Here is a 12660-nt window from a genome sequence, read left to right as displayed (position 1 = left end):
AAAGGCTGCATAAAAGTAATCCATATGACTCCAGTGATTAAATGCATATATTCAGAAGCGATGGTGTGGAAACAGATGAATATTTAAGTAATTTTTACTTTAAATCATATTCAGAAGCGATGGTGTGGAAACAGATGAATATTTAAGTAATTTTTACTTTAAATCTCCACTTTCGTGATTTGCATTATTTGTGCATATCACCACCTACTGGGCAGGGAGGAGAATTTATTGTAAAAAATAATTGTAATATTTATTTGTTTCTCACCTACGCCTATAATATCGCTTCTGAAGATAATTAACCACTGGAGTCATATTCATTTATTTTACGCTAACTTTATATGCTTTTTGGAGCTTCAAATTTCTGACCATCATTCACTTGCATTGTGAGGACCAACAGAGCTGAAATATTCTTCTAAAAACTCTTAATTTGTGTTTTGCAGAAGAAAGAAAGTCATACACATCTGGGATGCCAGGAGGGTGAGCAAATGATTCATTTTTGAGTGAACTACTCCTTTAATTGTCTTTCCGAATCATCCAAATTTAAATCCCACTATGTTCATCCTCAAAACATATATTAATACAACACATTCCTGCACTTGGTCATATTTGTTTGGACAAAACGTTTATTTAAAAAAGGCATATGACAAGTTAAGTTACACAAAATTTTTATTTTTCTCAATCTTGAACAGGACTTTTCAAAAAAGGAAATACTTTACAAAAATTTACAAAAAAGTACATCTCGTTGAGCTACACTGAATGTCTTGCAGTCTTTACAGACTAATTAGAAAGTCCTTTCATTTGTATTATGTCGAGCTATTATACTGACTGTCAGAAATGAAAAAAGGTACATTCTGTTTAATGATGTCAAAGCAAAAAGCTTTGTATAAGATTATAGAGCTGGTGAGCTACACATAACAAAAAGCTGGCACAATAGAAGTTTTATACAAAATAAGAAAACAACATATTTGGACCCAGAATTAAGAGTACAAACCAATAGTTGATTACAATTTTCTTATCAATGGTCAATAGTTTTATGTATGCTTTCACATTATTTTGCAGAGAATTATGACTTCATCTTGCTGAGATTTTCTTTGGCAATAATACAAACCAAATAGACGAACAGCAAGTGGGCTGAATGGGGTGAGAAGCACAAAAGAAACAGATAAATTGTATCAGATCATGCATTTAAATACAGGTACTTCCATGATAATATTGACATAACAGAAAATAGCTAATCATCTTATTCCACAGAAGTATAACCTGTGACATACGAAATACATCCTTTTTCTTCCTTTTCCAAAAGTTTATTTGACAAAACTTTGCTATGGAAATAGAAGGACAAAAATGCTTAACAGCAGGTAAGCATGGCATAAACAAACATAAAAAGTTATAAGCTATTGAACGATTTATTTTGCTGCCATTTTTGCTCCTGAACTCATTGGACTGCAGTAAAAAAAACACCTCCCTTCAGACTCATCTCAGCAATTGTAGGTTTAATGGAATGATAAGCAAACTATCCATCCATGTCTGATGACCAGCATGAGGAGGTTGTAGTCCAGTCTTTTGGGGATGGTGGTTTATAATAGATTAAACAAGAAATATATGGCTGCTGCTGTATACGGCTGCTCAATGCTTGTAAAAGGAAGGTCACACTTCATTAGTTCACGGTATGGTGTAAGAAACCGAAAGACTGCAGAGTTGTGTGGCAGAGGCGGTCCTTTTTGCTTTATTATTCTTCCAGCACCAACAAGGTTCCTTAGCACATTTTGTAAAACACAAAACATGTATCGCTATATAAAGGTAGAAAAACATTTGTATTTAAGTCACAAAGGCGCTCTTTTGTTTTCTTTCAACCATAGTTCCAGGTAAAATCCCCTCTTGAAGGTCGTTGTAAGTTTAGTGTTCTGTTTGTTATTTTCTCAAGAAGGATTCAGTCAAGGAATCTCTGGCAGGCCTTTTTCCAGCGGCAGGCAGTGCACCACTGGTCTCTGTGTTCAATGCCGTACACCTTCCTGCATTTTTTGGCCTCGCCACGAATCCTCCTGTTACCATAAAATTATTATAGAGTTAGGAATGACACCTAACCAAAACACTTTTAAAATGAAATGTTCTGAGTTCACTACATAAATGTAAGGAATTAACAATTTAAGCTCAATTGACAGCAGAAGTATGGCCAAAAGACATGTACATGTGTAATATATATATATATATATATATATATATATATATATAGTTGAAGTCATTCAAACACATTTTTTAACCACTCCACAGATGTAATATTAGCAAACTATAGCTTTGGCAAGTCATTTATGACACTTACTTTGTGCATGACAAAAGTAATTTTTCCAACAATTGTTTCACTTTTAATTGACTATATTACAATTCAAGTGGGTCAGAAGTTTACATACATTAAGTTAACGGTGCTTTTAAGCAGCTTGGAAAATTCCAGAAAATTATATCAAGCCTTTATACAATCAGCTAATGATAGGAGCTGTACTTGTGGATGTATTTTAAGGAATATCTTTAAACTTGGTGCCTCTGCTTGGCATCATGAGAAAATCAAAAGAAATCAGCCAAGACCTCAGAAAAACAATTATGGACCTCCACAAGTCTGGATCATCCTTGGGAGCAATTTCCAAATGCCTGAAGGTAACACGTTGATCTATACAAACAATAGTACGCAAGTATAAACACCATGGGTCCATGCAGCCATCATACCACTCAGGAAGGAAACGCATTCTGTTTGATGCGAAAAGTGCAAATCAATCCCAGAACAGCAGCAAAGGGCCTTGTGAAGATGATGGAGGAAACAGGTAGACAAGTATCTATATCCACAGTAAAACAAGTCCTATATCGACATAACCTGAAAGGCTGCTCAGCAAGGAAGAAGCCACTGCTCCAAAACCGCCACAAATTGCCAGACTACATTTTGCAAGTGCACATGGGGACAAAGATCTCACATTTTGGAGAAATGTCCTCTGGTCTAATGAAACAAATATTTAACTGTTTGGCCAAAATGGCCATCGTTATGTTTGGAGGAAAAAGGATGAGGCTTTCAAGCCAAAGAACACCATCCCAACCGTGAAGCATGGGGGTGGCAGCATCATGTTGTGGGGGTGCTTTGCTGCAGGAGGGACTGTTGTACTTCACAAAATAGTTGGCATCATGAGGAAGGAATATAATGTGGAAATATTGAAGCAACATCTCAAGACACCAGCCAGGAAGTTAAAGCTGTCACAAATGGGTCTTCCAAATGGACAATGACCCCAAGCATACCTCACAATTGTGACAACAAAAGTCAAGGTTTTGGAGTGTCCATCACAAACCTCAATCCGACAGAATATTTGTGGGCAGAACAAAAAAGCATGTGCAAGCCAGGAGGCCTACAAACCTGACTCAGTTACACCAGTTCTGTCTGGAGGAATGGGACAAAATTCCAGCATCTTATTGTGAGAAGCTTGTGGAAGGCTACTCAAAAGGTTTGACCCAAGTTAAACAAGGCAATGCGATCAAATACTAATAAAGTGTATGTAAACTTCTGACCCACTGGGAATGTGAATAAATCATTCTCTCTACTATTATTCTGACATTTCACATTTTAAAAATAAAAGAAGTGATCCAAACTGACAGGGAATGTTTTCTATGATTAAATGTCAGGAATTGTGAAAACTTATTAAATGTATTTGGCTAAGGTATATGTAAACTTTTGACTTCAACTAATATATATATATATATATATATATATAAACAGATCAGCCATAACATTAAAACCACCTGCCTAATATTGTGTAGGTCCCACTTATGCCCTAGCGCCAACCTAGGGGCCTGGGTAGCTCATAGAGTATTGACGCTGGCTACCACCCCTGGAGTTGCAAGTTCAAATCCAGGGCATGCTGAGTGTCCAGCCAGGTCTCCTAAGCAACCAAATTGGCCCGGTTGCAAGGGAAGGTAGAGTCACATGGGGTAACCTCCTCTTGGTCGCTATAATGTGTGGTTCTCGCTCTCGGTGGGGCACGTGGTGAGTTGTGCATGGATGCCGTGGAGAACAACGTGTGCCTCCACACGTGCTACATCTCAGTGGTAACGCGCTCAACAAGCTACGATAAGACTTAAGAGCGCATTGGGAACTGGGCATTCGAAATTGGGGAGAAAAAAATAAAAAAATCACGACAACCCGCATCTCAGAAAAGCATTCTGAGATTCTATTCTTCTCACCACAATTGTACAGAGCGGTTATCTGAGTTACCGTAGACTTTGTCAGTTCAAACCAGTCTGGCCATTCTCTGTTGACCTCTCTCATCAACAAGGCGTTTCCATCCGCAGAACTGCCGCTCACTGAATGTTTTTTGTTTTGGCAGCATTCGGTGTAAATTCAAAAGACTGTTGTGCGTGAAAATCCCAGGAGATCATCAGTTACAGAAATACTCAAACCAGCCGTCTGGCACCAACAATCATGCCACAGCCTGAGACCATGTTTTTCCCCATTCTGATGGTTGATGTGAACATTAACTGAAGCTCACGATCCATATCTGCATGATTTTATACACTGTACTGCTGCCACACGATTGGCTGATTAGATAGGCTGGTTTGAGTATTTCTGTAACTGCTGTTTTGGCAGCATGACAGGAACCTACACAATAATAGACATGTGATTTTAATGTTCTGGCTGATCGGTGTGTATATATATATGTATATATATATATATATATATATATATATATATATATACATATACATACATACACACACACACACACATACTGCATTTTTTTTTCTTATAAATTTAGCAAAATAAGTTTAACATCAGTAGTAAGAGACTGTACAGTACAGCAACAGAAAACCCAACCTGGAAGTGCAGTGGTTTCTTGGAGGCGAAACACTGGCAGGATGTGGCCTGAAGGTGGTGCTGTTATTCTGGAGCCATTGTTCTCCTACACTAACCGAACGACGGCGGAATGGTGAGCCCTGGGTACAAAAAAAAAAAAAAGAGAGAGAGAGAGAGAGTGAGAGCGCGAGCCATTAGACACAGAATGACGCAATGCAGTTACATTACATTTACAAACACTACCTACATTATACATAATGCTTCAATTCAGTAAAACTGGTTTAAAATGAAATACAGTAACATTATACATTTCAGAGAAATACTGTTGACAACTAAATTGACAAACTTGCAATGCATCAAGACCATTAAAGCATGAAGCATAATTTGAAAAGATAAAGATCAGAAATAAAATTCATTGTACAAATACGATATTTTTTGTAAACAGGACTCTTAATATCACCAAAATCAAAACAAGCAGATCAAATATTCTGTTTATATTTTCATACTGGTGACACATGTTTAGACAAAGAGAACACACAGTGTCCTGAAGTCCACTAGATGGCACTGCAATCTCTCTTGTAGGCGGGACAAATGAAAAGAAAACAACATGGGAATTTCACTCCCATCTCCAGTGAGAGAGCACATCTATGTCTTTGAGACCATGTGGAAATTCGTATGTTCTCAAAGCCTCCGAGAATATGTTGAAGAGCCAATCCTTTAGGTATAAATATTAATGGAACAAAGGCCTTGATGCATTCGCTGTTGTACAGTACACCCTTATAAAGCAAAGCCATTGTTCTGAGGTTTATTTTGCCTTTATGTAATTAAGAAAATGCTCACTTGTTTGTTTTGGTGAACCGTGAGAGATGGAGTCCAATGACAGGAGACAGGAACGGTCACTGGTTTACACTGAGTCACCACCTGAACTGGTGGAGTGGCCTAAGAATCGATTATAGAGAAATATATTATCGACTTATAATAATTGCATTTAATTTTGGACAACATGCACAGGGGACACAAACAATGACATGTGCCAACAATTGGAGGTCAGATTGCATTAAAAACCCCTTGAGGGAAAATGTGGTGTATAATTATGTGAATACAATGTAAAGCATTTCACCTGGTAAGAGTGCTCGGAGTGGACCTGCCAAAAAATACTTGGGGCAGACTGGCTGAGCTGGAGCATCTCCAGGGTGGAGGGAGAAGGGGGCATGTGCCGGCTGGGACTGGATGGAGAGGCACAGGAGGGCCGGTGGCCACCAGAGGGAGCTGTCTGCTCCATGTCCTGATAGACTTCTGTGTAATAAAAGTCTTCTTCCCTTTGGGAATGCTCATCACTTTGTCTGCAGAGAAGGCATAACAGAATGAGATGCATTTTCAATGTGCCAGACTGAGCAATTGGTCAAATAATTCTGTAAAACTTAGGGAGCTTTAGAAACTTACCCAAGGTGAGAATTTCGGATGTGACGTTTGATGCCCACTATTGTTGTCAGTATTTTCCCACAGTTTGGCCACAAGCACCGATATGCTACTTTTAAGGAGTTCTAGAGAGGGCGAACAGGACAAAGAAGATGAATAAGAACATTCTCCCAAGTCATATTTATGGAATAAAAAGAAATTATTCCTAATTGTCCATAAAACCATACAAACACGCTATTTAACACTAGATATGTACACATTGTTATGGTTCATGACTTACCTTGCGTTTACTTGGCATTGGCTCATTAAACAACATTTGGTCCAGCTCCATGTCCAGGCCTTCGTCAGCGAGAGGGGCGCTCTTGTCCACCTCTGCGATGGGTGGGGATGGGGCAGGACTTCCGTTTCCATGGTCACAACTCCAGTATCCTGCATCGGACTGTTCACCACCACCATTCTCCATTCCACACAAAGCTATAACAAACAGAATAATAGAGATCAATTCTATTAGAAGTGTTTGATCTACAAAGTAAATTACCTTAGTGTTCAACCAGTAGGTGGGTGTCCCAAATGTTCTGGCTAGGTGTTAGCTTACATGATCCACAATACTAAATGTTTGATTGAAAATGCATCGATATTGCCACTCATCCACACTGAAAGGCTTTTTCCTCCTCCAAAAAGTCTATTGCCAACACCCTCTGACCCTAACCCAAACCCACCATTCTCCATTCCAAAAGGGGTTTTCATACTGCAATGTTATTTTACTCGAGCGAAAACAAAGACATTCGATAAAGCTCTCTACTACCTCATACTTTGTTGGGAAACAGAAAACGCTTTCAAGCGAAGTGTATTAGTCCAATTAAGTTTGAAACCTCCATTTCCTAACATCATTGTTTTCCAGTCACTGCACGTAACAGGTGTATACAGTTATGGAGACCGGTTTCGAAAGTCTCTGTTTTCGGTGGAGCAAATGCCGTTCCAGTGTGAATGAGAGGTGTAATCATAGCAAAATAAATGTGTTTCTAAACAAAAACAAGTAGTGTGGACGTGGCCTTAGTGAGAAAATAAACTTTGAGACCCTAGTTGAAAAAAATCAAAAGAATTACTATTGGAATTTCCACATAATTTGAGACCAATCCTAGAGGAATCAAATACGGCTTCTATGAGAATCAAATTTGATCACTCAAGATAAAATGAAATTCCTGTCTTTCAGTTTATGTTTTCAGAATTTCAGTTAATCCAGTAGGATCTTCTTCTATTCTTAAAGGGTTCTTTAGGATCTTTTAAGATTGGTTAAAAACTTAGGATGGAAATTCCAACAGCAAACCTGAACATGCAATCCTTTAAGATTTTTTGACTAGGGCTTATTGTACGTGCAGTTGTTAGGAGCTTCTTCCTGGTGACTAATGCTTTGCTTAGTAAGCGTGGTGTAATCTCAGCTGGTACGTGCAAGTCATGTGGTTTGTGCAGTGTACTGTTGCTTCAGTTAAAAAGTGTTTACTAAAATTCTAAATGTAAACATAATATTCCTCTAACCTGTTGCCACACTCCACTGAGCAGAGTTTTGGATCACTGGACTGCAGGACAAACTGGTAAGCACCATTGCAGCCATCATCTCATCCATGTCCACTGACTCTGGACTCCTGTAATGATGAGGAACAGTTGCAAGAGAGTTTTGCTCAATTAAAAAGGTCAAAATTCACCATTATATGGATGCAGATGACACATCTGACAAGTCTTGCCTTTTTGGCACATCAATGGATAAGGAGACTGAAGAGGTAGAACTGGAGGTGGGGCTTGTCCATACGTCTTCCAGCTTGCGGTGAACATGTTGGTTGAGTTGGGGCAGAAAGATGGACACCTCATTGTCCACGTGGTTATGTTGTTCCACCACACCTCTGCATTCCTGGCCTCCACAGTGCACATACACCTGAATCATATCAGCAAAAACACCATGAAGGTGCTGCTTGCACCATTGTTGACAATATGAACTGTGCTGTGCCTTAATGTGAAAATGTGAATGTCAAAACAAAATGACTGCAGGACTGACCAAAATGAGAATTTTGTATTCTACATTGGATGTATTCAATAATTATCACCTTCTGTCCTGGGTAAAGCTTGGTTCTGTGAAGCCCACAGTCCTGGGATCCATGGGATCCCATTTCTGTCAGGCCCTCCACTGAGGAACCACACACTAGGGTGCCCAATGGGGACCGCTTCCCAAGTCTGGTCTTTGATACCATTTTCTGTTACTAGCACCTTGTATGTTCTCTACTGCTTTGAAGAACTTCTGATGGAGATTCAGCAGCACTATTCAAAGGATGAACAGGAAGCTAGGGAGAAAAAAAAACAAATGATGAATGCACTTTTGGCCACTCAGCACATTTCATTGCCTGAAAGAATGCCTGATGTTTTGAAGCTAGGCTGTAAGAAAGATGACAGTGGTTGCTATAGACCATTTATACAGTTGCAAATAATAGAACGATACATCGATCAGACCATTTAATTGGACCATATTTAAGTTGTTGTTTTTTTAGCAGTTTTGTGTAGATCTCTTTTGTTGCTGTTGCTGTTAGATCTCTTTGTTGCTGTTGCTGTTAGTTGTTGCAGTGGTAATTTAGTGGTACTCAGCCACCCTGCCTTCTAGATATCGATTTCGGCCATTGAAAAACCCATTTTGGTGGATAACTAGATGTAATCAAACAAAATGCAGTATTCATGAAACAAAACTGTTTTGACATATCCAAAATTTCCAATTTATAACTAGCTTGTCATTTAAAAACTATCAAGATATGAACAAGACAGTTACATCTAATCATATCTAATTAATCTAAATTTAAAGACCTGTGCATTTGCAAACACTAACACTAACACTAGTCTTGAAGTCATGTGTCAAAGACTGGCTGATGCAACCTAGTCATCTGCTGTTGTTACCTGTTGAATCTGATCAGCAAAACACATGAAATCAGTTAAATAAACCAGTCACCACCCAACCATTTACAGTACGTGAACATCCAACAACTATTTAGCCATCACAGGACAACTGATTCAAAATTCGAAGTATACGTGCAATCGTGCAGAATGACTATGAGTCAATGCCATCATAGAATGACGAATGCAAACTCTACTGCAGACTGATGCAAGACATTAAAACTGTAAATACTAGGTACCGTTATGATCATGACGGGCCCTGTAACCTCAGAATGTTCACCCAGGGACACATGAAAGAGTTTGGGGCACAGAGGAATTGGTAATAGCCACACAACCATTATCACAACTTACAGACAAGCAATACGTTTCTTCTCTTCCAGTAAAAGGTGATTCAGAGCAACAACTTTTTTGAAAAGTTGCCTTTGTAGCCACATGCATCCAATTTGAGCTAATGCGAGTAGATTTTATTACATGTTGATGTACAATAAATGGTTGATAAATCAATCAAAAAAAAGTACATTTCTAAGACATTTACTAATGTGGAAACCTTAAGCTTTATTTTCCTAACCACATTCATTCATTTGCATAAACAAAATAAAAACAGACAAATAACAAAATACTGTGCACTTCATTCATTAACCACTAGACATTACTATATCATTTTACACTGACTTACTGATTTTCTCTTGGTATGCCAATATTGCACGAATACACCATGTTTTCAAGAATTTAACTGGAAGTTGACGCACTGTTAACATTTACAAGTTTTAAGCAAACAGTTTTTACACCAAACGACTCAAAACTACAACAAAATCCGTTTTATTTGATAGATTCATTTAAATCACGGTCCAAGTTTGTCTGGATGATAATATAAATAGGATGTCCATGACGTCACTTTTTTGCTCGCTCCGCGTATGTTCCAGAAATTCAGTAGCTAAATTCAGAACAACGCATGAATTTGAGGGCGTTCAAACAGAACACGTTATAATTTACACTAAGAAAAGATTATAAAACATATACAAATTATATTTTGCATTAAAAATAAAATTAATTAATTAATTAAAAAAATAATAATAATAATAATAATATTATATATATATATATATATACACACATTTGAATTTCTTTTTAACTTGATAGCGCGTTGTACGATTGAAAAACAGCGCGGACGGACGCAAAAAATGCGTTTTCGATGTGAACGGCCCCTTACTTCCCACATGTTCTGCACGAACAGAGCGCGCAGAAGCAAGGAGATCATCCAGCTAGTACTCATGCAAAACTTTAAATGCTGTATTTGCAAAACTCGTCCGAATGTACCTGAAGCAGTTAATCGTAAAGCACAACGCAACAAAACTATAACGCTATTATTCCTTGCATTTTAAGCCCAACTTATTTTTTTTATTCTATTACGAAACTGTTAAATGCAAAAGTTTACAATTATTAAGACGTAAAATCCTCTAGAGATTAAATAATATTTTTCTTTCTTTTTGAAGGCGTTTCATTTCTCAATCGAAGCGCAGCCATCACACCAACAGCGCAAGAACTATATAACATTAAAGGCTGGCTTACATTACTACAAACCTGAATGTTATCAAATGGTGCAGTCTTGCCTGAAAAGCATAAAGTGCAGTGATAAAACACAAATGCATTTAAATCGATAGAAAAACTTTCAATGAACGCTGCGCACGTACCTTTGCCAAATTTCAACACACCCCCTTTCCACAAGGCTTGCTCTGACCGGCTGTAACTTGAAAATGTCCCTTTTCAGAGCCCAGAATGGCTTGTGTTCAGGTATTCAAAATCCCGGCCTGGATTTTCCTGTACGACAGACCAGTGCTTGTTTGACAAAGCACCAACACTGTTAAAACAATAAAAACAGTCTAACCTATCCTAATCTAAAGTGTTATTTGCACACGCAACAAGTGTGTCGAGTCCCTGTTCAGTTTCGTGTTAAGCCGCTTTGTGCTTATGTTATCGAGATCCAGTGCCGGGTGTTTCGTCTAACACCTTCTAGCGGGTTTTGGCTCTTGTAGTAAACAACCTGACCATGTGGCAGGGATGTCGACGCTCATTGGCCAAGCAGCGCTTTCCAAGACACACGCCCTACAATTCCAACTTGTTTACGCATAAGTTGAGGAAGGGTCAAGAAACACAATGGCCACACAAAGGACATTGTAATGCTACACCACTTTTATTAAATGTCTACGGATTTGCAATCCTCCTGTTGGAATATGCATGCGAAAATTAATGCAAAGCAACAATGTACATATAATTGCACGCTTGCTCACTGTGCAAACCCAGTAATTCTAGTGATTTGAAATATGCATTCCAGCACATTTTATATATTTCTTTTTATATATATTTATATCACACGACACAAGCTGTGCATTCAAATTGCACACATTTAAGTATCATATCTGTTTGTATAGTGCAATATTTGTCTCTGTGCAAATTTGTACTTCATGCACTTTGTATTTTGTGTCTGTCTGATGTGACATATGCGTTTACTTAGTAGGACTGACAAAGCATCAGTTAATAATAGGCTTAAACTAATAGCATGCATTTTGTCTTGAAATGTGCCATAAACAAGCCTCCATTATGAAGTGCAAAAGATGCAGTTTATGAAGGGGGTGGGGCTATGAAAGGTTTACGTAATACGAGTTTTCCTAGTTTGGTGACATCGCTGCCGCACGCTATTGGTCGCTCGATGTGACGCACCTCCCCACGCGCTGAGCTCATGTACAAGTTCAGGCCAATAAACTGCGTACGTGAGCGAAAGCACATCCTTGTGCCAGAGCAGAGAGAACGGACGTTCTGCACGTCAGGCACATAGCACTGTGCAGAGCATTTGCTCAAAGACTGCAAGAACAGGCGTCACGTGAAGAAACTGTTTAATTAAATTATGTGTTTTTTTTTATCTACTCACCATCCAATGTGAGTATTAAGCGTTAGAGAATTGGACAAAGACAATTTTATTATAGATTTTTTTTTTAAAGGGACACTTTCAACTCAACGGTTGTAAAAGCACGACATGCTTTAAAAGAGACGTGTGACCTAATAGATAGCTAATACGTGTTGATAAATGCATGATGCAACATTTTTCTGCGACGTGATTTATTTTTTCAGTAATTGTACGTGGATATATTCATGCTTGACCTCTCATGCTCATTACTGCAATGCAAAATACAACGATATATTATTTAAATTGTAAGAATTTATACCTTGTGGTAGTATACTGCCTTTCTTTGAATTAAACATATTGTATTACAAAAATTCCTTACTGTAATACAGTAAAATAATGTTTAAAACATTCATCATAAAATAAATATTAATTTTTAATAATAAAAAACTTTGATTTGATATAAGGAGGAAATGTGACCTGGGCATTTTTTCATGAGATTCAACCAATAAAAGTAAAAAATAAATAAATAAAACTTGTTTTGACTGACCAGTGTGTTTTCATAAAGCACAACCCATATATTTAA

General features: G+C 38.0%; 1 protein-coding gene across 2 annotated transcripts; it reads right to left on the bottom strand.

Moving 5' to 3' along the window:
* Positions 1 to 613: 613 nt before the first annotated feature.
* On the bottom strand, positions 614 to 11174 carry znf395a (zinc finger protein 395a). 2 transcript variants are annotated; one of them, XM_052154184.1, is made up of 10 exons: positions 10867 to 11174; positions 8344 to 8577; positions 7987 to 8174; positions 7781 to 7887; positions 6525 to 6718; positions 6269 to 6369; positions 5946 to 6168; positions 5666 to 5764; positions 4847 to 4965; positions 614 to 2042 (listed from the first exon to the last, which is right to left on the bottom strand). In XM_052154184.1, exons 2-10 carry the CDS (start codon positions 8485 to 8487, stop codon positions 1931 to 1933), a joined length of 1287 nt encoding a protein of 428 aa, XP_052010144.1. In that variant the 5' UTR covers positions 8488 to 8577; positions 10867 to 11174; the 3' UTR covers positions 614 to 1930. The 2 variants fall into 2 exon arrangements, with proteins under 2 accessions (XP_052010144.1, XP_052010145.1); XM_052154185.1 differs by lacking the exon at positions 10867 to 11174 and adding an exon at positions 10757 to 10859.
* Positions 11175 to 12660: the final 1486 nt, after the last annotated feature.

The sequence above is a fragment of the Xyrauchen texanus genome, chromosome 22 (genome assembly GCF_025860055.1).
Source record: "Xyrauchen texanus isolate HMW12.3.18 chromosome 22, RBS_HiC_50CHRs, whole genome shotgun sequence".
Lineage (NCBI taxonomy): Eukaryota > Metazoa > Chordata > Actinopteri > Cypriniformes > Catostomidae > Xyrauchen > Xyrauchen texanus.
The sequence above is the reverse complement of the archived record's forward strand: the minus strand, read 5'-3'. Positions and strand labels throughout refer to the sequence as shown.